At 52.0% G+C, this 25,758-nt stretch overlaps 1 protein-coding gene across 1 annotated transcript in view; it reads right to left on the reverse strand.

Moving 5' to 3' along the window:
- The window catches only part of OLFM1 (olfactomedin 1), a 32,290-nt gene extending 28,787 nt beyond the window's left edge, over positions 1–3,503 (reverse strand). The window contains exon 1 of the mRNA XM_048325219.1: positions 2,961–3,503. Within this exon, the coding sequence (XP_048181176.1) occupies positions 2,961–3,026 (66 nt within the window). The 5' untranslated portion in view covers positions 3,027–3,503. The remainder of the gene's footprint in view (positions 1–2,960) is intronic.
- Between the last annotated feature and the right edge of the window lie 22,255 nt (positions 3,504–25,758).

Below are 25,758 nucleotides of genomic sequence, written 5' to 3' on the forward strand. Positions count from 1 at the left end.
AGGTTCTCAGTGAAATATCCCAGCAAAAGGACAGAAGGACAGGTCAGACAGACAGACAGACAGCTGCTGGCATCCCAGCCCCCCTCTGCTGATCATCCACAGCAGCCCCAAGCTCTGCCCTCCTGGCAGCACACCACAGGCAGATCCTTGGAGAGCAGAAGTTGGCTCTGCTCCTTCATGGACACCAGGAGAGCTGCCCTGGGTGTCCCCAAGAAGAGGACGAGGAGAGGAAACCCCACACTTTGCCCAGGAAGGCCCTGCCCATGGCTGTGGGCATGGCCAGAGCCAGGGGCTGCACCCCAGGGTGCCCAAAGCACCTCTGCGCCCCATGACAGCACCTCGAATCCAGCCCCTCTGCCCAGCCAAAATGGGTCATTTCAGGATTTGATTCTGACCCGTGGAGAGGTGAGGCAAGGCACAAAGCAACTCAGGAGCCCTCTGAAATCCCAGAGCCTCGTGCAGGTCTCACTCTGAGCTCCTGGCATGCCCTCAGCCCTGCCCAGGAGGGGATTGAGGGACAGGACAAAGAACTGGGGGGGTTTAGGGGCAGCTCCCCCCTCGTTTCACACACCCACCTCAGCCAGGCCTCCAAGCCCCCACCAAAGTGGGGGTGCAGCCCTCAGCATCCTTCCTCCCATCTGGGGGACCACCCGAGGCGATGGCAGCACTCACACCTTGCAGACAACTCCCTTCCCTCCAGGAGAGCTTCCCCAGCACCCCACTGGAAGGACAGGCCCGTGCTCACCCCTCCAGCCCCGTTTAAGAGCCATTTCTTCTCCCTTGCGAGCTGGCCTGTCACTGTCACTGCAGGGAGGGACAGGAGGGGACAGCAGCACTTTCTGTATCAGCAGGGAAAGCTGCCTCCATCAGCAACCTCTCTGCCCCGACCCTCCACCCTTCCTCCCCGGCCGTGGGATCTCTGTAGGGCACGGGAGGGAACCCCACGCGTGATGGAGACTGAGCCTGGCACGGAATTAACCCCGGAGGACACAGAGCTGGGCGGTGCCCGGGCTGAAAGGCGTTTTTGGGGATTGCATCTGGCAGCTGTGCCACAGCAAGGAGCCGCTGAAACTCCGGCAGGGCTCTGCAGTGCCAGGCGAGCCAGCAGGCAGCGGGGCGGGGGAGCTCCGCACGGCCTGGCAGGACACGGTCACCTGCCCAGGTGGGCACTGCAGAGCTGAACCCGGCCCCAGCAGGGCGGCTCAGCAAAGCCAGGCTTTAGCAGGGGCTCAAACCTCCTGCCTCCATCAGGGCAGGGCGCTCTGCCCAGGACCTGCAGCGCTCAGCCCCAGCCCAGGGCGGGCTGGGCTGGGTTGGGTTGGGTTCCCCGTGCCCACCCCGGCTGAAAGTTGCTGCCAAAGTTGCGGTGCTGCAGTCACAGAGGAAGCAGGGAAAGGAGAAAGCAGCCGGGCAGGGCGGCATCCTTGGATTTTCTTTGGAAAAACACCCCCCCCCCCCGACCCGCAAGAGCATAACCACGCTGACAAGGCCGATAAGGGGGTGACACCACCCGGCTGCCCAGGCCGTGCGGGTGAGCCCTGGGGAAGCTGGAGGGGCAGCGAGGCAAGTGACAGCCCTGTCACCCCCTTGGCACTGTGGCCACCACTGGCCATGCCCTGGTGGCCAGGAGCCGCTGTGCTGGTGGTCCTGGCTCTTTGTCCAGCGCGGCGCATGCGCACGGCCCCGGCTTCCTCACACACACAATGGGCTTCTCCCTCAGAGCTCTGCTTCCTCCTCACCCTCCTCATCCACACAGCCCCTGGCTTTCTCGGCTTCCCCCCCACTTGCCCGTCCCACATTCCGGGCTGCTCAGCCTTTCTCCGGAGGGCTCCGTGCAATTAAGGCAGCTCTGTGCTCTCCTTGCTGGGGGCAGCAGAAATCCTCGGAGGGTGCGAAGCCAAAAGGCTTCGGCGGCTCAAACTTCAGCAGTAGGGCAGGGACAGGGAGAGCTTTGTCACTGGGAGAAAGGGAAAAATAATCTCCATAAAGCATCCAGGATGAGAGCCCAGCTGCTAATTGCTCCTACATTAAGAAGCCTCCATTCCCCTCCTATTTATAGCTGCTTTTTCTTTCTTTCTTTCTTTTTTTTTTTCTTCGCTTCCAGGCAGCACCACGATTAACCCCACAATCTAGAGCATCCTCTTGCAATTACTTTTTTCTTCCTTTCCTCAGCGACTGGTGAAAAAAACCACAAACCCAAAAGACAATCACCCTGCCTGCCTCTGCCCAGTCAGCCTCAAGAAGTCAAATGGAGTTTTAATTCCACTTGCAAGGGATCCGGCTTTTGGGTGCCTCCTTTCCTCCCCCCACAACCCCACGCCTCACTCCGTCCAGGGGCCGGGACAGGGAAGAAAAGCACGAAAATCCAGGCAAAAAAAAAAAAAAAAGCAGGAGGAGCGGGGAGAGGGGGACTAATAAGCTGCTCCCGTCTCCCACAAAGCTGTCACAGATGGAAACATCAAGGGACATTTAAATGTCACCTAAAACCAGCACAGCTACCCCCACACGAGGAGCCGGCGGGGTGAGGGGTGGGGATGCCGAGCAGGGACAGCCACCCAGCACCGCCACCTCGTCCCCGTGGCCACCCGGGACAGCAGCTCCCAACTTGGCCGAGCCCGAGCCCGGCGCGGGGGTCCCGCAGCCCCTCCGGCCCCGCCACGTTCCCGCAAGTGGGGCCGGGGGAAGGCGTCCCCGCCACCCCGCCACGGGGCAGCCCCTTCTCTGCCCATCGCGGGGGTCCCATAGCCCGAGCCCCCCCCTCGCCCTGTGCCCCCACCCCGGCGCCGAGGGTCCCCGAGCGCGGCGGGCTGGGCACAGGTGATGCCCGGGGGAAGGGGCGGCACGGCAGGTGCAGCATCTCCCGGCAGCTTTCTTCCGTGCTCTCGAGGTTTAGCAGAAAATGGCGTTGGGGAGAAAGGGAGAGGAGGAGGGGGAGTGGGGAAAGGAAGAGATGGACCTACTTGGGTGAGTTCTGTGCCCATCAGGATGAGGAAGCAGAGGGTCAGCAGCTTGCTTGCCGGTTGCATCTCTCGCACCCCGTTCTAGGCACCTCGCATACAGATCACCTCCGGGCGAGCCTCCCCTGCGCCGTCCCCGAGCCTCGCTGCCTCCTCACTCCTTTATTCTTATTAATATTTTAATTTAAAAAAAAATAAAAAAAAATATAGACAACAAAACGCGATTAAAAAAAAAAAAGCCCTAAAACCCAAAAAATCAGCCTGATTTTGCGGGTGGCTCTCAGCACCCTCGGGAAGCGATGCCAGAAATCTGCTCAGCAGAGCCTTCACTTTGCATATTTATTGGGATCCCAGTTTCTCTCCTCTGCTCTCGGTGCTGACTGTCTGGTAATTTATTTAATTTTTTTTTTTTAATGGCTCCCCTGCTCCAAAGACATTTGCGAAGAGAAATTCAGCGGAGCACGCAATGATTATCTCTGCTATTGCCAAAAGTTTGCCTGGAAAAGGGGGGTGATGGGGAGAGGACAGGGATTTTAAAAAAAAAAAAAAAAAAAAAGAAAAAAGAAAGGAATTGGTAGGGCTGGCTACTAGCAGGGGATGGCTGTGGAACAGGATGTGACATCAAGTAAGGCGGGGGAAATTTAACTAAACACGGCAAAGGGAGAGGGGGAAAAGCAGCCGCGGGAGCACCGGTGAGGCTGTGGGGACCCCGCGGGGAGCAGGGGGTTAAACCCATCCTTAACCCCATCCTTAACCCCCTCCTTAATTCCATCTTTAGCCCCGTTTTTAATTCCCTCTCTAACCCCCTCCCCGCCCTCCCCCGATCTCCGGGGATCCCTCGGAGCAGCGGGAGGGTGTCCAGGGATCTGATCCCCCCCAAAACACCAACCCCAAACTCCCAAACCAACCCCCCGGGGAGGCTCCGAGCTCCATCCTCTGCCAGGCTCAGCTCCAGAGGAATTTCAGGCAGCGGGAGGATGTGAGGATCCTTTGTCACAGAGCATCCTCACCTGCAGGTGGGTGCCCCAGGGGCTGCGGGCAGTGCCCACCCCACACTGGGTTCTTCCCCTCCCCAAGGGGCTGCTTCTCCCTCATTTCTCTCTCTCTCACACCCCTCTGCGTGCTTTCCAAACCCCAGTTTCTTCCAGGAGCTCATAAATGTTATGAAATCTTCTTGTGTGCAGTGCTGCAGGTGAAAAGCATCACCCCCCCTGCTCCAGAGATCGTCTCTCAGTGATTATTCAATAACACAACAGAAATTCCTTGCCCACAATTAGCAGAGGCCCCACAAGAGGATTTCCCCCGTTGATTACTCCAGGGTTTCTTCACCTGGAGCCCTTGGGACTGGAGCAGGACATGGGATCTCTGTAGGGATGAGCTGACATGGGGCCCTTTCCTAATCCTGGGATCACAGAATTCAGCAGGGACCAGGAAATTTGCAGCATTGTGACTGAGCCTCTGTGGGGACAAATGGCTGAAAACAAACTGGAAAAAGCTTTCTGCATGTTCCCATCAGCAAATATCCAAGGGAAAGTTGTCCCAGCCCTCCTAGGAGGGTCCTAGCAGCTCCAGATGGGAAATCATCCCATCCCTTTACAGTGAGCTTGGAACAGGCAGCCCAGGGAGCAGCTATGGGGAGCTGGAATGTCTGACTATCCCACAGAGATCCCCCCTGAGACACTCCCCTCAGCACCTGCCTTTAAGGTTGATCCTCTAGAGCCCATAAAAGCTGAGGGCTTTTAAAAAAAGCATTAAACTCCTCTTGACTTTATGAAGAGCAGCACAACGAGGCCAAAAGCATCAGTGGAGTGACAGGGTTTGAACACCTCCTCCCCTGGCACCTCGGGAGGTGTTTGATTACCACAGGCAGGGATCACAGGAGGGCAAAAAAAATTCCCAAAATTCAGAGGAAGGAGGAGGAGTAGCGAGTTCCACGTGCCTCTGTGGGGATTTTTCTGTTTAAAGTGCCTTCAAAACCCACCTGAGCAGCTTCTCATTAACCCACGAGGCAGAGGCAGCACGGGGCTGATGCAGCTCCAGAGGCTCCAGGTGCAGCTGGAGCTCCCAGGGATGAAAATAGATCAGGGAGAGGCAGAAGGCAGCAATGAGAGCTCCCTTCACACAAAAATGTTCAACAAACAAGCTCAACTTCACCTGAAATTGTTGTGCCCATGGAGGGTGCTTTCAATTTGGGTGGTTTAGACCTCAAAGAAGAAACCCCACCTTGTTTTCCACAGACAAGGCTCTGAAATGAACTTTTTCCAAGGCACCAACTGCATATTCCCAAAGGGGAATCCCTTTTTCCCCCCCTCCTTTGGTTTTGTACACATCCAGTTTTATTGACCTTCATGGCTTGCACTCGGGCAGAAGCATCAGCCCTGCAATTTGTTTAATTTATTCCTCTTTTGAAGTATTTCTGAATTTGTATCAACAGCCTCATGATCGAACTGGAGCTCCAGAGGGTGAGGCCCTGCCTGGTCCTTCCTCCAGGGAAGAGCCCTGCCCCAGGGAGCTCCGCTCCCAGGACAGAAATCAGAGAAACCAAGAGAAATAAACGGCAAAAAAAAATTGCCCGGTGGGAGCACAGCTCAGATCTTTTGATTCCCACAGTGTCTTCCCCAGACTTTGAAAAGTACCTCCTCAAAATTTGGAAGGAGTTCAAGGTCTGCAGAACCTCTGCCCATGGAGTGTGACTAAAGAGGCTCCGGCTTTTTCCCCGGGAAAAGGGAGGGCTGGGAGGAGGCTGCCTGGGGGAAGCTTTCTGTACATGAAGGCTCTTTTATCTCCTTAAAAAAAAAAAAAAAAGAAAAAGGCAAAGCGAGAGTCCACAGTTTGGAGTAGAAATAGGGCCTGGGTTTTTTTTCTTTCCCTCAGGGGAGGAAAATCAGGCTGTGAAATAACTCAGCTGAAGGCATGGTGCCCTCTGCACCAGTTAAACCAGAGCCAGGAGCTGCATCCCTGCTCCTCCAGAAATGAAGGGAGAGGTTCCTCCCATGAAACTCTTGCTGTGTGATGGAGGAGAGGAGAGAAAAGCACAGCTGCTTTCTCTTCTTGATGGATAGGATGAGGAGCTTTGCTCTCCAGATCCTGCTGTCCTCTGGAGCAGCTGCCAGGACACAGAATGGGACAGCAGGGGACATCAGGGGATAGCAGGGGAGGGCAGGGGACAGCAGGGGACATCGGGAGATGGCAGGGGACAGCAGGCAGCCCCTTCCTCTGTGCTGGGAACCTGCAGAGCCTTCCCCTGCTCATCGCTCCTGCACAATCAGTGAGCCCAGATGGATTTTGTCCCCTCCCGGGTCTGCTGGCTCTCCTGATATTCTGATGGAGCTCCTTCAAGGGCTGCCCAGTGCTGAATTGATTTTCCAAACAGACCCAAAGCATCGATCCCTTTGTCAGAAACATGTCAGGGCTGCCAGGCAGGAGCATCAATGTCATGGGGCCTCAGGGTATGTGACAGGAGGACTCGCTGCAAGGAGCCCTCTGGGAGCTCTCATTCCACACATGGGGATGGTTTGGCACAATCTGACCCTGGGGGACTGGGAAATGCATCCCTGAGGAATTCAGAGCTGTGTGATCCCCCCCAACAGCCCATTCCATGCAGGTGGGCTCAGGGATGGGCACAGGCCATGGCTCCTGGCAGAGCTCCCTGTGCTGAGCTCTCTCTCTGCTCCTGGGGGCTGTTTTCACCCACAGGATCCTCCTGCCAGAGCCTCCGGTGCCTGGGGTTGTCCCTCCTCACCTTCACCACCACAGGAGAGCCTCTGGACATGCACAGAGCATGAGGATGGCATGGAAAAGTCATGGATTAGCCAAGGCAGGAAGGTGACAACACCTCCAGGTCCTGAAGAGAGTTGTTAGGAGGGAAGGAGCTGAGGTAAAGCTCAGGATCCACCCATACCCTGGAGCTCAGCAATTTCAGCTGATTTCAGGCAAATTCCACAGATTTATCACCTTCTCTTGGACCTGGTCTCTTGGTTTGGGGTTAGACAAAGCCACTTCCATGCATTTTCACTTGGTCCCTCAGCACTGGGGATTCAAACTGCCCCCAAAGGGCAGTGGGGATGGGAATGAAAAGCAAGGTGCATACCCAGCTCTGAAATCGTGGCATGGGGGTTTATTTTTAAAGCCAACATCTCTCATTCTGTGCAGCTCTTCACCTCCCTGCTCAGGAGTGGGCTGAGGAGCAGACACTGCCAGACTTCAATTTATCCACCAAAGCTTCAGGGAGAGCGAGGGAGAACAGGTCAGGATGCAGGAGTGTGCGCAAGGAATGGCAAAAGGAATAACACAGGAAACGGGGAGGAGCAGGAGGCAAAGGGCAGGAAGGGAACTGGAAAAGGCAGAACTAAAGGCGAGAGAAAAACCAAACCTCGTCCAGGCTGGGTTTTTTTGAGGAGTTGTCTCTGTTTGCTGCACTGAATCAGAGCATGGCTGGTGGGGAGGATGGGGGGATGTGGGAGGCAGCCTTGGTGACATCCAGCCTTGGTGACATCCAGCCTTGGTGACATCCAGGCTCTGATTTCTGGGAGCTGCTGAATCCTTTCCCTTTGCCACAGGAAGCCTCAGCAACCCCCTGCTCTCAGCACCCCTGCCCCGGGCAGGGACAGATCTGTCACACTCCTCTCCCTGTCATTCACCTGAAATTCCCCCTTTTCCCGATGCAAACAGATCCTTCCTTTTGTCCCAGTGACTTCCCAGCCCTTCCCAGGTGTATCCCGGCTTTCCAGATGGTTTCACAGCCAATTCCATTAGCACCGCTGTGCTTTCCTTTGCTCTCTGCTACTCTTGTACTTTTCTCTCCTCATCAAGTGCTTCAGTCCGAGCCTCACAGCTGGAAATTTTGTTTTTGCTGCTTCTGAAGAGCAGAATGCTGCTTTTCCTGGGCTTTTCATTATCCAAATAATTCAAGGACCTAAGCAAAGGAGATGAAACCCCACATCAGGCAGACCTGAGCGGTCTGAGGCAGTTCCTCTGCAAACATCCCCTCCCTGCCTGGCACTTTAAAGTTGTTTTTGCACCTTGGAAAGCAAATGAATTCCACACTAGCAGCTTTTAAAGGGTTTGCAGCCTCCCAGCAGCCCTGAACGCACACAAGGATCATCATCACCATAACAAACTCTGCTGCTCAAGCAGCACCACCAGCGAATTCCCAGATTTTTTTGGCACCTGGAGGGAATCCACACATTTTTGTATCAACAAATGGGGTCAAGGAGGATCAGAACTGACAGCAGAGCCTCAGAGAGCTCGAGTCACCCAGGGTGATCTCTTCTAAGACAGCATTAAAGGGGAACCCCTTGCTTGGGAGAGATTTCAGTGGGAAAGGTGAGGCTCGAGTGATTTAGCAGAGTTTACCTCTTTATTTGCGGTGCACAGATGAGAGGCTGAGTGCTCGCTGTGCTCTCTGAGTTTCCATGGTATTTCTGGAGGGCAGCTCTTGGGTGGAGAGCAGGATTTGGTGCCACTCGAGGTTCTGCCTTCTCAGAGATTTCCTGAGTAGTGGAAAGGTGCAAAAAGCCACAGATTACAAAGAAAAGAAAATTAAAAAATTAAAAATATGACCAATAATTCCCGAATTTCCAGAAGTTCAAAGCTCAAAGGGAGGAAAGTGCAGAGAGCAGCTTCTGTTGCTAAAACCCCAAGTTCACCCTGGTTTGGGATCAGCTTTTCAGCCAACTGCCGAGAACTTTGGAGTAAACCTCATCCTTTCCCAGGGCCCAGATTGCATATACCCCAAAATGTTTTTATTTAATTTGAGCCCACATTATGCTGCCTGCATATGGTGACACACACATTTCATTTTATGGAGCAGATGCTGCTTTGCTGTTGAGGCTGTGATGTACTGAGTGCATTATAGCATCGTTTGGGCCGGGGGAACTGCAGTGTTTTCTAAGTCTGATTAGCCTTAATTTGAAACCTGATTTCCTGAGGAAATGAAGCCTGTGGCATCCCACTCTGGATGCATGCCCGTGGATGCCCTGGGTCCATTTGCTTGGCCATCATTCTCCTGGTTTTTTTCAGTGCTCCAGGGCCTGTTTCAATGGAATAGGGGAAAATCCAGTTTGCTTCTCTCCCAAAATGACTTCATGTGGGAGATTAGGTTTACAGTAGAGGTTCGTGAGTCCGGGGAAACTGAGCTGACCCAGCACTTTCCCCTAAACCACCCCTGGAAATGAACGAGATAAGGGTAGGAAGCACCCAAGATGCATCAGTCAGGCTGAATTCTGCTCAACCCAAGGCCAAAAACCCAGCTCAGTTTTAGTTAGGAGCTGATTAAAGTCTGGAAGGGATTTCAGCTTTGCTGACCTCCCTGCTGGCTCATCCTCTGCTTCCCAGTTCATTCCACAGACACCAGTTCCCCTTCCAGCAGTGAGGATGCTGCTCCCAGGCAAACCTAAATCCTGGGATTTGTTATTTAACCCCCCCTGCTGATTGCACCCGCTCCCGTTTGCAGCTGATTTCCAGGGAATCAGCAGAGCTCTGCCAGGAGCCAGCAGGGCACAGCTGTGTCTGCAACAAACGCTGGGAGCACCGGGAGCAGAATTCCTGCAGCTGATGCTGATGCTGGGACTCTGCACTCCCCTGGTGCTTCACAGCCAAACATCTCAAAAGAAAAAGCATCACCCACCCTCCAGCTGGCACAAACTGGAGCTTGGCCCTTTTTTAAGGGACCAGCCACGGTGGCATCTTCACTCCACGGATCTCCAGAGCTTAAGGCAAAGTTTAGGGAATATTTTTGTGGGCCAACACCACGAGTGGGTCTGTGGCAGGACAAGAAGGACCCTGCAGGAGCTCAGCTGTGCCCACCCCAGCAGAGCCCATGCCCAGGATGATGCCAACATCCCCGAGCCCTGCACAGCCCCAGATTCACAAACTCTGCCGGGATCCAGTGCCAAAAATGGCCATGAACAGCACTTAGTGATGCATAATATATGAAAATGGCTCATGCTGAGCTTTTAGATGGAGAAGTGGTTTTTTTTCCTCTTAATACTATTATAACATTCTCCTGCATCCATGGAAGCACCATCATAAATATTTAAAAGGAGGTTGAAAAGACCCAGCCTGTGAGGTTTGAATATTTATGGCCACCAAACCCTTGACCTTTAGATTTAGGGTGCAGCATACATAAACCAGCCTTATTTAACTCTACACCACAGGTTGCCTAGGGATCAAATCCGAGCTGAAACCCTGGAAGCATTTAGCACTTTTAAGGTTTCTAGTGGTAAACAGAGTGCCATAAATAGGGACTTCAGGCAGGGAGAGGAGGGGGGCGCAAGGCTGAGCACAGGGCTGGGACTCCCAAGGCACAAATTCCCCGTGAGCCTCGATTTTGCAGCATCTAAAGCAGAGTGAAAAACAGCAACGGGAGAAATGAACAAAAGGTGGTAAATGCAGAGAAAAATGAAGTATCAGTGATAACAGGAATCACTTGGTTTTGGGGTTTCCTCCAGCCAGTTCTGCTGCTGTGGGTTTGTCCCATAAAACACAGCCGGGTGTGCTCAGCCAAATCCAGGTCTCAGCGCCTTCATTCAGGATTTTCCAGCAGCCCCAGTGCTGTTGAATGCTTCAATCAGAGCCAATCAGAGATTTTCAGAGCCCCTGTGCTTCCCAGCTGGCGTGGAGTTGTTATTTGTTCCATTTTTTTGGGAGAATTATGACTCACGCACAGTGTTGTTGACTTAAAGCCTTGCATTCCCTCTGCTCAGCATCCCAGCGCTTTCTTCCTCAAAACCTCTGCCTGAAACAGAGCTGATCTCACCCTGGACAGGGATAAAAAGTGGAACTCTGTTCCTCTGCACCCCAGAAAATTCCCCACAAAGTGAGCAGGTGATGCTGGGACTGGTAGGACAAAGGTAGGAGCTGCTGGGAGCCGGGGCTGGACTCACAGCAGATCCGAGTGGAGGTGCGGCACAGGGAATGCACAACATCCATGAATTTGTGGCTGTTTGTTTGGTTAGGGTAAGTCAGGAGTCTCTCAGAAGCCCTTCAGATCTCTTTTCAGGCAGGAGTTTGAAACGCTCCTCTGATGTATTTGCATATTTAAAAATAAGAGGGAGGCGAGGAGCTGAAAGGGAGGAGCTGGTACAAGGCAAGGGCTGCCCTGCAGACCCCAGAAAGGGAACACCTGCTGAAATCACATCCAAACTACAGGAAAAAACCAAAATCTGTGAACTTTTAATCCATTTTTGTTCATTCTTGGCCTACTCCTGCCCCTTTTTTCTTTTTTTCCCCTCATGATTTCTGTGGTTTTTCCTCCAGGAGCGCGCAGCAGGGCTGGGGCTGCAGGTGTGAGCGGTGGGATTTTGGCAGCTCCTGCTTTATCTGCACCCTGTGTGCCCGAGCCCACATGTGGAACAGCCAGGGATGAGCAGGGAGAAAGGCTCCAGAGCTGGTCACAGCTTGATGGGGCTGGTGGCAAACGCTGGTGGCTCCGTTTGGATTGTCACACTCTGAACTCAGGGACACCAGACGGGCACTGCTCGGATGCCACCTCCAGCCCTCGCTTTGCAGCTGAGGTTTTGTGTGTTCTGCCCTCTTTCCAAGTGCAATTTTCCCATCCAGCCAGCGGCCAGGGATAGTCAAGGGGGCAAATGTCCTTTTAGGGCTTTCCTGGTGACGAGGTTTTGCATGATCTGCTGCTCCTGTGCCACAGTGCCAGATTAATTACAGTGCTAACGAGTGTCTACCAGGTGCCTGTTACAAATTATCTGTGGGAACTGGACAGCACTTTCCAGACGTTCCCAGTTTCGTTCTCTGGAACTGCTCCTGCTGCTCCATTAGCTGGAAAATAAACAAACCCACAGCCAAGCTGGCTGCGTGCCCGCTGCTGGGAACCTGCTGGAAAAGGAGGAAGATCCAATATTGCAATTAATAGGTCCACTGGGGTGTTTTGAGGAGTGTTCCAGTGTCTCCAGCCCTGTGTAATGGGTTCAGTGCCGCCTTTCAGACCCAGCCAAGAGCTGCTGGGGATAACCCCTGCGTTTCCCAAGCTCGCTCCCCGTGGAGGCCCACCAGGATCTGCCTTTCTCCTCCTGTTAACGTCCTCCCAGGACTGCTGACAGCTTGAGGGGTTGCAAGGGGAAGCAGGGACAGCTGGCTCCACTCTTCCCATCTCACTTCCTCGTGGAGACACCGACTCAGAGAAGCCTTTTGCCATCCCAAGCCCCGACTGAAAATCCCTTGGTGCACAACCTATAGGTGCTCAAAGGCTGGAGCCTTTCACTTGGGTCTTTCAACCCAACCCCTAGGGTTCTTTTTTTTAAGGAAATAACCTTAAAATCCCTCTCCTTCTCTCCAGTTTGGATGGTGCCAGGGTTCCTGGGGGTGGAGCTGGCACAGAGGCAAGGCGGCTGCTTGTCCTTGCTTCCCCAGGAAACTCCTGCCTGCCAAAGCAGCCAGCGATGGTTCCTGCAGCCTGGGGAGCCACAAAGACAAAACACAATGATGATTTTTGTGTGGAAATAATCGGGAGATGCCCAGATGGGAAGAGCTGTGTGGATCACTAAAGGATTTAGTGGGTGTAGGAAAGATTGCTGTGGGAATGGCTGTAGGATGCAGAGAAACCTGTTCTGGCTTTTGGGGAGATTCAAATTGTTGAGGTCCAGCTCTCATTTGGGGTGAAAAAGGCAAAGATAATAGGTGGAACCAGACCTGTTTATGTCACTAAAGGATCTGTCCCTCTCCTGGTGCTTTTGGGAGCCTCTTTAATAAACTTTGCAGAGGGAAATGTTTCCTCAGAGCCACCCAAGGTGCGCTGGGGAATCTTTGGCCCAGGAGAATTTGGGAATGTTCCCACTGTTCCCTTGTGTGTTCAGCAATCCTGTCTCCCGTTCCTGCTGTTTGTACAGGATTTCTTTCACTCCATCCCCATCCCTGAGCCTGCTGGGCTCCACGGCAGGGAGGGAGCTCAGGGAATCGCATTGCTCCCTGGGCATCCCTCCCTCCCCACCTGCTGTCCCAAGGTTTGTGGTTTCGGTGCTCCAGCTCCCTGAATTTTCCTTGCCTGCCTGGAAAGGGGCAGGGATGGAGTTAAGGCAGGAAGGGGAAGGTTATGTCCCTCATCAAAGCCAAGCTTTCGGGCGTTTGGCTGGGAGCAGTTTGTGGGCACTGAGCACAGTAACGAGGCTGCTGCTGTTTATTGTGCAATGATCGCTTCAAACCCTCTCCTTTTCCTCTTCCCCTCGCTCCCTTATAACCCAAATGGAGCCATAAAAATCCAGCCTGAGGGGGACAAATAATTCCCTTTAAAGTTTATCCCTGGGCCTGGTCTCCTGCTGGTGGAAAGCTGCATGGGAGCATCACAGCTTTTCTGCACTGCCTGAGGAGGGGGAGCAGCCCAGGGACGCCCCAAACCTCTGCTGCCACCCTGCCCGGGGTGCCAGGACCCCCAGGTGGGACCTGAAAAGCTCTGAAGGTCATTTCAGAGCAATCCCAGCCAAGCCACCTGCCAAAACCTCTCCAGTCTGACGCTGGGCCTGGTTCCCTTCCCTGTCCTCAGGGAGAATAAAGAGCCAAGGCCATGAAGGGAGCTAAACTGTTGTTTTCACTGGCTCAGAGGCACTGCAATAGCCGTGTTTTTTAAAATTTAAATGCTTGCATCCAGTTGTATTTGCACTGAGTAATGTCCTTATCCAATGCAATCACTTCAAATCACTGTTTTTCAAATCCTCTGGGGCGTCTGCAGCGAGCAGAGGGCCCAGGTCAAATACAAACCTCCTGGCTTGTTTGGGAATGGCTGTGGCAGTGTTGCCATTGCATTAATGAACCATGTAAATCATAGCCAGTTGTTAAATAACAGCGGGGGCAGAAGGAGGAGAAGGCAGGAGGGACTTTCCACCCTTTCTCCAGAGAGCTTTGCAGCTACAAGGAAATGTGTGTCAGTGCTGTGACTCGCCAGCTTGGAGGACATAAATTTCCCATCCAAATATCTCTTCTTCAGAGGTCTCGCTGCTCCCGAGAGATTCCCGTGGAAATTTGTGAAGCCCGGCCTCAGCCCGCCTTTGGAGGCACTCACAGAAGGCTAATGGGGATATTTTTAGTTATTAAAAAAAGAAGAAGAGGCAAGAAGAAGGTAGAGAGAGACAGGTTGCTGTGAGTGTTCCCTGCAGCGCTGGGATGATGGGGACGGGCTCTGCCGTCTGTCACCGGCTCCCAAACGCACAGGGACGCATCTCGGTGTGTCACTCACCCTTCAGACTGCACAGGATGAAATCCCAGCCCAGAGGGGTTTCTCAGCTCCACAGAATGCTCCAAGCTCGGCTGTTATTGCGTTAATATTGAAGGGAAAGAGCCTGGGTAACTGGACATATGGCTTGGCTGGAACTGTGGGTTTTTCCTGCTGTCTCCCTTTCCTCTCCATCTGTCCCGAGAGGCAACGGCCTCTCCATTTCACAGCCCTGCACTGAAGAATTCCTGGCTTTGCCATTCCATCCCTGGATAAGTCCCTTTCCCTCGTGGGCATCGGGGCGGGCTGGTTCTGGGCCACCCCCCAGGTTATTGAACAGCTGGGGAGGAGGCGGATATCCCAACCAGAGCACGGTACAACATCCACCCAGGAATCTCCTGCCCTAGGACCAGCCCCCACTGCTCATCCATAGGCACTGATGTTAAACAGTTCCTGGATCAGGAGTGGTTTGGGGGGTTATGCTCTGCTTTTCATTCCTACTCACGTAAAATATTTGTATTTCCTATCCATTTCATTCAGGACCCTTGATTCCCACTGCTTTTCCTCTCAAAAAGCTTGGCACTGACCTGTCCAGCTGAAATCTGTATTTGCTTCGAGGGGTTGAAATCCTAACCCAGCTTCATGCCCCGTTCCTGAATACAAACCAGGAGGTGAAAGGCAGCATTGTCACCCCAGTCATCGTTTTCCTGAGCCATCTTTACTGAATTTATGCAATCATGGAATGGTTTGGGTTGGAAGGGACCTTAAAGACACCTCATCCCACCCCCTTTGCACTTTCCACTATCCCAGGTGGCTCCAAGCCCTGTCCAACCTGGCCTTGGACACTTCCAGGGATGGGGCAGCCACAGATTCCCTGGGCAGCCAGGACCTCCCCACCCTCCCAGGGAAGGGGAACATCCTCATAGTGCCCCTCCTTGCAGTTTCCCTTGGGATACCACAGGCAGAGCTGTTTTGGGAGCTCTGTGTTTTGATAAAACAAGTGGGATAAAAAATAAACAGTTCTTAATGACCCTCATCTAGTACAGATAAACAAATGTGTTGTTTCTAAAGCTGGCTTGGACTATTTCAGGTTTTGAATGCTGTCACCAAAAAGAAAAGCACTGATTTTTTGCAATTATGGGATGCCCAGCAGCTCTGTCCCTCCCAACACTAAGAGAGAGGGACCCTCCCTGAGACCCTCAGGGCTGAACACACCGCACAGGGAGAGAGTTGGGGTCTGTACTGGAGAACACTTGGAAAACCTTTGGAGAAACAGTTCTAAAAGCTGGGGGCTGGGCTGAGTGTGACAAAAGGGACTTGGAATCGAGGTGAATCATCCCCAGGCTCCACACGTGAGCTGGATGGAAACGTCACACCCACCATGGAGCCGCACGTCACCTGAGCTCTGAGGGACACGGATCCAAAACAAGGAAAAAACCCCATTAATCTCCCCCAGCAGCACTGGGACAGCGTTCTCCCTCCTCTCCTCAGTGCCAGCATTGGATTGTTTAGATCATTTATGGAGGAGCTGTGTCTGCTTCCACTGCCTTGTGCTGGGGCAGGGCTGGAATCGCTCATCCAGGGGGGAAAGCGTGACAATATTTCATGCCCGAGCAATCTGCCTTGTGAAAGAAATGAGGCTTACACGGTGTTTGGGCTCAGCTGCTCCTTATCTCCTGATGAGACACATTTCCAGGGCTCATCATCGTCACGAAACCAACTGTGCACAGCCCTGTGCACCAGGCAGCTGCTGGGAGGCATCCGAGTGGATTCTGTTTTTCTGGCTCTAGGAACAGAGCTGGTCCTGGAGGAGCCGAGCTGGAAGCTGATAAATGAGGGTCGCTGAGGGATTTAGTGCCTTGATTCCAATTTTGGCTCAGCTGGCTGTGATTCCCAGTTCCCTATTCTCAGTGGGTGCAGCTCTTGCTTTTCCCTTCTTTTTGGGATGACCAAAGAGACTGAGCAATGGAGTGACCCCCAAAGTGATAGACCCAAAGTTACAGGTCTGTGATGGAGATGTTGGCCTGGCTGTCAAGTTTGGGGTGGTTACAGCTGCACCAGACCAGCACCTTCTCTTCCTTACACATCCTCTTCCAGTCAACTCCACGCCAGAAGCCCCCCACTTTGTGTCCGCTGAGGGGGGATGCAGGTAGGGCATGGCCAAGGTGGGGTTGTCCATAGAAAAAAGAAGTTGGAAAAGCTCTGTTTAATTCAGGGAGCTCCGGGGAAGACAAAAATCCTGCCTGAATGTCCTTCCCTTGCTCCTAACGCAGCCCACTGCTCCTGCATCCCTGGAGCAGGGCTAATCCTTTATATCACCATCCACTTCCTGTGGCAGATCCTGAACAAGATGGATTGGTGACTTAGGAAGGAGGGCAAAAAATCCCTCAGGAACTGCAGAAGGCAGTGGTTTTACTGCTCCAGCCCTTGCTAACTGAAGCTGTTGTACACTTGTTCTCTGCTCTGAAGCCTGATGGAATGTGCTGGCACCTGGGATGTGATTTGACTTCCCTAATTTTCTCCATCACCAAAAAAACCCCACAGCAAAACCCCATTTGTTCCGCTGAGCTCCCTCTGACCTCGCTGTGGGAAACCAATCCCTCCCCATCCCTGGCAGACTCCCAGATTCTCCTTATTTTGAGGCTGGCATTTGCAAATCTCTGTATTTACACCCAATCCCTGCTTTTGCTGAGGTGGTGTTGGTTAAACCAGGCTGGAATGAGGCAGGGACACGTTTCATTTTCGAGCTGCACATTTGGGTTTTGGTGTGGATTAATGGCCCATCAGCTGAGGCCTGCAGAGGAACAGGGACATTCTGCACTTGATGGCTGTTTGGGACAACAGGTCCAGGCAGTAAAACTGGGTTTTTTCAGGAAGAGAAGACCATATTTATAACTGAGATTTTCAAACAAACAGGAAGCTCTGGGCTGGGATGAGTCTGGGCAACAGCACAGGGTGAGGTGTGGGAATATTGGAAATAGCCAATGATCACTTCAATTGATTGCTGCTCCTCTGGGACCTGAGAAATGGAATAACAGCATCAATTTCTGTTTTCTCTGCTGAGATCAGTGGCTTTGAAGCTCCATTACCCCTCCTTTCCCTGGGAACTGGGAAATGGGGTTGGGTTTAGGGATTTTTTGGCAATGGTTGATGCTCAGTGTAGCATCCTGGGGTGTGTTGGTGGCAGAGGGATGTCCCCTGAGGGGGTCACAGCTCTCTGCACTCATGGCCCATCCCCAACCTGCCAAGAGAAAGAGCAGAGCTGGACAAAACCCCAAATTCCCATTCCTTGAGCAATTCTAGCACTTCCAATCAAGAAAAAGAAGGAGGCACAGAGCTGAGTTGCAGGGTAGTGCAAGGGTTAACAACAGCAGCAGCAATAAAATGTTTGAAATGTTTGATAAGGAACTGTTCCTTGCTCCCAGGCTTGAAGCTCCCCTTATTTTTCTCCCTCTTTGAAAGATCTCAGAGCGGTGAGGATTTTAAACACATCCCTATAATGCAGCTTCAGACAGCAAACAGGATTAAAAGCTGCCTCCAGAAAAGGAAAGGAAGTCAGATTACTTGTCAAAATTAAATTTGCCTTTGGATGCCATTACATTCTGCATTAAAAAGCTCTGGGGATTAGGAGATAAAAGAGCTAAATCCAATCTGGAGACAGGCTCAGAGGAAAATGTCAGCCTGCCAGTAATCCAGGCTCTTTGCTCTAATAGGATCTTCCTGGAGTCAAAGAAAGTGAGAATAATTATTTAATTCCATTTTTGGAGCCTGGCTTCTTTATTGACCTGGCTCAGCATCGCTGAATCAACTGGTGGCACAGAATTCCCAGCTCCAGCCACCTCCAGGAGCAGTTCCCATCACCCTCTGTGCCAAGTGGGATTTGTGTCACTCAGGGATGGGTTTCATGGGACTGCACCGTGCTCAGCGAGGAGCAGGGAATGCTCCAACAGCTCCAGCTGGGTCATTTGGGTGTAACTCCTCACCACAGCCCATGGCCAATGGGAAAAGTCCTCTCTGGGGCATTTCTTCCTTTTTTAAGGGCGCTAAATAAATCAAAAAGCAAAATTACGCCGGACGCAAAGGCGCCATCACCACCACCATAAACCCTGACACCTTCCCTCTCCCAGCCACCCGGAGGAAGAGCCTTTCCCGGCACATTCCCCTTCATCTCTCGAAGATGCCAAAATTACAGCCTGCCCCAAATATCCCAGCACCTCCACGCCTGTAACCATGGTTGCAGAGCGCTGGCAGCCGTGCCAGCCCGCACAGCCACGCCTGGCTTGACTCAGAGGATGAGTTCATCCTCCAGCGTGGTGCAGGAGCCACGAGACGCTCTGTGCCATCTGATGGAGCCGTGCCAACCTGAGCAAGCTCTTGGGCTGCCACCCTGGATGGGAATTAACGATCAACAAACACCAGAAAGTGTCAGGGCTGAGCGACGTCCACGAGCAGGGCTCTGGCTGCCAGACCCAGGAGAGCAGGAATGGGATGTGCAGCCCATAATGAGGTGATCCTGGCAGTTCAGAGCGAAGGCAGATGTGAAAATGTTATTTTTAATAGGAGAGGAGAGCAGGTGTCTCTGGAGAGCTCGAGCTCGTGCATGGGGGTTCGGCTGAGCACACGTGCCAAGCTGCAGGTCAGGAATTATTTATCCAGAGGCACTGTTCTGCTCTGAAAAGGAGGCAGAGAATTGTCTTGGGAAGAAGCCACAGGACTCTACCACCAAGCAGGGGAAAAAAAAATGGGTCTAGGAAACCCCAGTGATTTTGGGGCTGGAACTGGACCTGCTCCTGCCAGCTGTGCAGCTCGGAGGTGCTGCAGAAGGCAAATAAATGTCACACAGGATGGAAAAAACCCCACTTTTCATGCCTCCTGTTGCTTGCTAAGAGCTGTTTTCTGCTGGTCCAGTGCAGAAAGGAAAGCCAGCAACCCTCAGCCCCTTCAAATCCAGAGCCAGGGGGCCCCCAGTACCTCCCTTCCAAAATTAAAACCTGTCCTGTCCTTCAGATCTTCGATAACACAGGCAAGAGATAAGGACAGCGAGGCCATTGCCACCAGCCCTGGCAGCCTGGCTGGTGCCACCCGGGAGCAGGACACGGACAGAGGAATCACTCCCTGCTTTTCCTTCTCCTTTTGCAGCATCTCAGATGTCTGAGCCTGGGGGGATGTGAATTTATCCAAGGAAAAGGGCAGTGAGGGGAAAAACTGCAGCAAATCTGGCCAAGTGGAGGCACTGGAGGGGTTTCTGGAGCTGGCAGTGTGGCTTTAGTGACAGAGGGTGACACGGGCTGCCCGTGCCAGCCCTGCCCTTCCTGCCTTGGCACCAGGGACGAGGCCCTTCAGGCCTGATGCATTGCCTTTTTTAATTAAACAGGCTGTAGGGAAATATAACATTTTCCTTCAGTAATTCATCCCCACGGCTCCCCTGTTTTGTCATTTTAATTAAAACCAGCCCCAGCCAGGGTTTGGATGTTTGCAGCCACGAGTATTAAATCAAGCCCAGGCCTCGGGGACTGGCCCCTCTCTTGCATTTTCTTGGGTTTTTACAGTAGAAAACCGCAGGTTCTGAGGGTGAACGTGTGAAAAGGGCAAACCAGAGACACCAGGCTTTGCCAGGAGGAGTTTTCCCAGTTTGCTGAGCTCCTGCTGGCTTTGCTCATCAGCTGGGAGAGGCAGCCAGGTCCGGGGCTTGGATGGGCAATGTGGGAAGCAGCAGCTCCTGGGAATTTGCTGCTGATGGAGGCAGGACCAGCACTGCCCCGAGCAGCTCCTCACAGGTTTCTTTAGGATGGAGAGCAGGCAGTGGGGTTGTGACACCCCAAAACTCAGCCTTGGGGACTCCTGAATTTTTCAACCAGAGGTCTGCATTCCATTTTGTTTTGGAGAACTGCCAGTTCTATTTATTATTATTACTATTACTATTATTACTATTACTATTATTATTATTATTATTATTATTATTATCTGAGTAAATCCAGTGTTATCCCTCATCCTGCATACACAGAGCAAAAGACCATCCCAGATCTTATAAAGTGGAATTTTTTTCCATGCCCTGGGCACATGGAATCAGTCCCATCCCTGGCCAACCATTCCTCCCTCCCACCTGGAATTTTCCTCAATACATCTCCTGAACTTCCCTTTCTTCAAGGTTAAATAACCTGCCCAGGCTGCTTTGATCCCTGGCAGGGTTTTTATCGTGATCTATGAGGTTTTCAGTGTTTTTCTTAAACCCACAGCTTCAAGGCTGGGCTGTTACCTGGGAATCACACGTTTCACTTCAAAAAAAAAGAAAAGCTTTTCATGTTGGCCTTTAGAGTGGGAAAACGTGATCAGTGCCTCAGCTAATGGCTCAGAGACAAAGGAAAGAAGGCAAAAGAAAGGAATCCAAGAAGAATTTGCGAAATTCGATTTTTTTGACATGATTACAAGTTTTCCCTGTGCCTGATTCTGAGAAGCACAGCAGTGCTCAGGGATGGGGGGGAGGAAAAGGGAAGCAGCCTAGCCAATTCCAACTACCTGAGCAGCAGCAGAAGGAAAAAACAGGAGGAAGTCTTGCAGGATGACTCAAGAGTGGGTTTTGCACAAGGGAAAACTGTTCTTTCCAAAAGCACAAAACCCCCGAAACGCAGAGGTGCTGTCACCAAGTCCCTGGGATCGTGGCAGCCTCACACCCAGCTTCCCACATGCCACGACTGAGGGGAAAATGGGAGCCTGCAGAGCCAGGGAAGCATCAAGTCAGGGCTCTTTCCTGCTCTCCTGTTCCCCTGGGTCACAGGATTGCCTGGGGAATGCTGAGGGAGGCCAGCTAGAAACAGAGACGAGACAGGAGTAAGGGAATAAAGGGAGGTGTTTATTTGAAAGGCCTTCAAAGGTACCCCTGGGGAGCCTGAGGCTGTTCTCAAAATGGACCCCGAGATGGACGGCAGGGCACGAGTTCTTCACACTTTTATAGGTTTGGTTCATTTGCATAGCAGGGTTCATTCTCCAATTAAAGCTTCAGTTAATGAGGTGATTTCGCCTAGCTCACCCCCCTCTCAGAGGCTTTTGGTTTATAGTTTTTGGGCCTAGGATGGTCTGGGTGTCCTTGGAGAGCAGGCCTGGAGAGGCTTTGTTACGTCTGCCTGGGACGAGAGAGCAGAAATGAACAGGCTCCAAGAAACTCCAGAGTTACACACCAGGCAGTGCAGGATTGGAAAATAGAAAAGTTAAAACCTAAGGCATCAGATGCAGCCCCCAGGAACGCTGTGGATTGCAAGGAAACACTGAAAATTCCCTCCTCTGACCTCCCCATGAGCAGAGGGAAGCTCGTGCCCATCAGCACAGCTTTATGGGAGAGCTCCAGCAAGGCTGGAGAATAAATTAAACCATCCAAGTCCCCTCAAAAAAATGAATCAATCTCATTTGCACGTCTCCCCCACAACTCTCAAAGTGCTGATGCTGGGAGAAAGTTCCTCAGATTTTCCCTTCTTTCTCATTTTCCTCACAGACTGTTGTGGTTTAACCCCCGGCAGCTGGTGCTGGGTTTGGGGGAGAAAAAGGCAAAGATTTGTGGATGCTCTTCTCCTTGGAGGAGATAAACAAGATTGGGAGCCCTGGGCAGGAACCCTTTGGATTGAGGCACTTTGGGATGTGAAGCATTTCTGAGATTTCCTCCTAATCACTCCCAGTATTTTATCTACTTCCAGACTGAACCTGGCTCGTGGTCAGGAAATCTTTGGTCATAAATTGATGAGGTCTAAATGAATCAGAGGCAGCTGGGAAAGGGCTCTGGAGCCCAGTGTGGTTTTTCCCATTAAAATATCAGGTGGAAGAGCAACTGGAAGGGTCTGACCTGGGACTGTAGAACTGGGCAGGAAACATTCAAAGGGTTTAAAGTGCCAGAGAACAGGATTAGATGAGATATTGGGAAGGAATCCTTGCCTGTGAGGGTGGGGAGGTCCTGGCACAGATTCCCAGGGAGGCTGTGGCTGCCCCTGGATCCCTGGAAGTGCCCAAAGCCAGGTTGGAGCAACCCAGGATAGTGGAAGGTGTCCCTGCCCATGGCATGGGGTGGGATGAGATGAGTTTTAAATCCTTTCCAACCCCAACCACGCTGTGATTCCATGAAAGGGATGCTTGAGATAAACGAAGGACAAGTTTTATCTGCAAAACTGCTTTTTAAAAGTGAGAATTAGAGGTGAAAGCTGGAGGCTCTGGGCACACCACCCTCCCAGGTTAACCCCCAGCAGCACAGGGGGATGTTTACCCACTGCTTCCCTTGGAGGGAATATTTACAAGCCATGAAATCAAAATAATGATGCAGGATCAGCTTTCCGGGCTTGGCTCAACGGAGAGGGAGGAGGAATCCTGCAAACCCAGAGCCTTCCATCCTCGCCTGTGCCTGGGAAGAGTCTATTCCTAATGAAGCTTGAACTGGAGCCAGGGAAGTTGTACAAATGTAAAGGAGAAGGAAAAAAACCCCCAAAATACAACAAGAAAACCCCAGGCCTTGTGCTTTAAGTCTGCATTAAATCTTGCCTGCTGAACAGATATTAAATATTACAGATAATTTCACGCCCGTGGGTGATGAGAGGCAACAACACAGAGTGCAGCACCTGCTGTGTTTCATGTTTAGGCCTGGGATGCCGGGAATCCAAGGAAAATAGACTGGAAAACAGAGCTGTGCACATGTGAAACAGGAGAGATGTCGTAGCAAACCCCTCAGCTGTGGGCTGGCACAGCCTGTCGGACCCTGTAAGGAGGGGGAGGAGGATCTCTAATTTATGAATGGGGACTTCATCCACAGAGCTTCACTGCTCTTTATCAGCCTGGATCTGGCAGCTCTGGGAGGGATTTGGAAGCAGCAAATCATTTCCTACACTGCCTCCAAAACTGACCTAAATAAACCCCGAGGGACCAGCCACTCCGTGGCCACTGCTTCCCTCCAGCTCTGTGCTCCTGCCATGATTTTATCTGCAGTTGTCTGAGCACCTGTCCCATTTCAGAGCAGCTTTCTGATGAAGATATCCCATTTTCTCCTTTTCTTTTCCCTCTCTTTCCTTTTTTCCTCTTTTCCTTTCCCTCTTTCTTTTCCCTCGTCAGGAGAAAGGGAGGTGCAACTTTGCCGGGGATATGAAGAGAGGAAGGGCTGTTCACCCATTCCTGTGCACACACACATAGCTGGCTCCTGCTGGATCCCTCTGCAACCCTTTTTCCATCACTCCAGACAACGCTGGCTGCGGGTTTCTAGGAGTTAATCAGGATTGCAGCCCTATTTTTTCCCTGCTGTTCACCCTCTGAGAGCTGAGCCAAGGGGTGACAAGCAGCAAATGCCTCCTGTCACTCCAAGCTGTGGTAGCGCCCTGCACCAGTGCAGCTCAGCAGAGAGGATTTAATGGTTGGACTGGCTCAGGTTGTTCCTGGAGCTTTGTCAGACACCACTGAAATCATGAAGAGCTTAGCCAGTGACTTTGCCAGGAGCTTTGTTTGATTCCCAGAGTGTTTGATAAGAGCTGGCCTCACTCCTGTCAGTGACTGATCGCACGCTTGAGGGGTCCCTGGTGGTCTCAGGAGGAGTTTCCTACACTGGCACCTGGAAGCTGAGCAGGATATGGGGCCATGGAGCACCAGGGTCTGCCTCACCCCTGTTCTGGGGAGGATTGTCCCCGCCAACATGAGCCCCACATCTGCTCTGACCCATTTCCTCACCTGGTGAGGAGCAGCGCAATGCAAAACCCTCTGTGACAAACAGATTTTCCCCAAGAACCCCATAAAGGACTTGGAAAGGACATTTATGGCTTCATAAAGCACTTTGCTAACTACTTGCTTTACCACTGCTAAATCAACTGGAATCATTTCGCTTTGGAACTCGGAACTTTCCACATTCGGCCTACGGGGAAAGGGGGAAAAAAATTAGAAAAAGGAGTGCTGACATTTGCAAAATACATCTCAACCCAGATTAGATGGTGTTAATTAAAATGACTTGCTGGGTAACGAGCTACAAAAAAAAAAAAAAAAAAAAAGGAAAAAAGGGAATCAATGAAAGTCTGAGTTCAATTAAACCCAGCGAGCTCTGCAGGCAGGGACAGACAGGGATGGGGTCCCCTCTCAAGGCTGAACAGCCCCAAATCCCTCAGCCTTTCCTTGTCAGAGATACTCCAGGCCCTTAATCATCTTTAGGCTCTGCTGGACCCGCTCCAGGAGCTCCACACAACAGCTCCTTCCTCTCTGTGACACCCTGACATTCAGCTCACACCTTTCTGAGGGTTAAACCACTCCTGCCATGGCTAAAGGAGCAGCCAGGTTGCCTCTACAAGGCAGTGAGGGAAGGCAAATGCTCCTGCTGCTCTTTTTTTTCTGGCATTTTCCCTCCATCCATCCCTGCTGGGAGCAAATCCCAGTGACAGGGACTGCACAGAGCCCCTCACGTGCCCTGGCTCACCCCACTTCCCTCCCAGCACGCGCTGCAGGACCTGGCTCTGATCGATGCCAGCACAGAGGTCAGAGGATGCTCCAAGGACACTAAAAAGTGTCACAAAACAAAGCAATGAGAATGAAATTCACTGTTTCATGCCCCAAAATGAGCCTTTCAGGTGGGTAAATTGTAGAGCACATTAACAATGGGGGGAACATTTTATGGCCCAACTGCAGGGATGCTGTGCCTGAAAAGTGAATTACATAAACCGAGATGTAACCACCTCTCCAAAGCAGGGAATTTCAGTGCTTTATTGTGAGACAGAGCCTGGCTGGGGATCTTGGAGCATTTTGCTCCAAAATTCATGTAAACATCTGTCTTGGTTTAAGTGCTTCCTTAACACCAGGCTTTACTGAACAGGAGCTTATTTCAGAAAATGCACTACAAGGTTTCTGCCTGCTAAAGCTCTTATTAAGCGTCAGAACAAAATGGGCAAAAACTCACTGATAAAAGGAGCCTGGCTGTCAGCAGCAGAGAAAAGTGGCCTTTATTCATCTCCTGAACAGGTACATTCAGCCAAGCAGCCATAAAAGCTCCGTGCTCCCCCCAGCCCAGCCCTGGAGGACAATATACAGAGATAGAGGGGAAGTTGAGTCTCACAGCCTGGCTACCAAATCCATACAGCTCATCATAAATAACAGAAATGGCCTTTTTTTCATGGGTTCTCTCGAGACCTTTATCTGAGCTGCCAACCTGGGGAGCAGCAGGAGAGCTCAGGAAGGGGAGCTGCAGCTCCAGCTCAGCTGGGCTGAGCAGAGGCTCCCAGAAGCAATGAATTAAGCAATTGCTTAATTCCCTCTCAATTTGAGCTGGGCTTTGCAGCAACACTGCAGAACCAGAAGTTTGTGTTTCCAGCCTGTATTTATGCTGCTTCTAAACATTCCCCTTTCACCATTTTCACTGTATTTCTAAAGCCGAACCAGAAAATGCAGTTTTTTCTCCTCTCCAGCCCTCACCACCCCATGCGTGTTCAGACCCACCACGGAGCAAACACACCTTTCAAATCTTGAAATAAAGAACTTATTACTGCCCAAGGATCCAGGAGCCTCCCCCATCACCTCCCCCTGTTCCCTGCACACAACGGGAGTCTGGGCAGAGCCAAAGCAGCAGGAGGTTAAACAGGGAGAGGGAAGAGCATCTTCTGTTCCCGGTGCCCACGGGAGAGAGCTCTCCTCCCATCTTCC

This window comes from Corvus hawaiiensis, chromosome 21, assembly GCF_020740725.1.
Source record: "Corvus hawaiiensis isolate bCorHaw1 chromosome 21, bCorHaw1.pri.cur, whole genome shotgun sequence".
Taxonomy (NCBI): domain Eukaryota; kingdom Metazoa; phylum Chordata; class Aves; order Passeriformes; family Corvidae; genus Corvus; species Corvus hawaiiensis.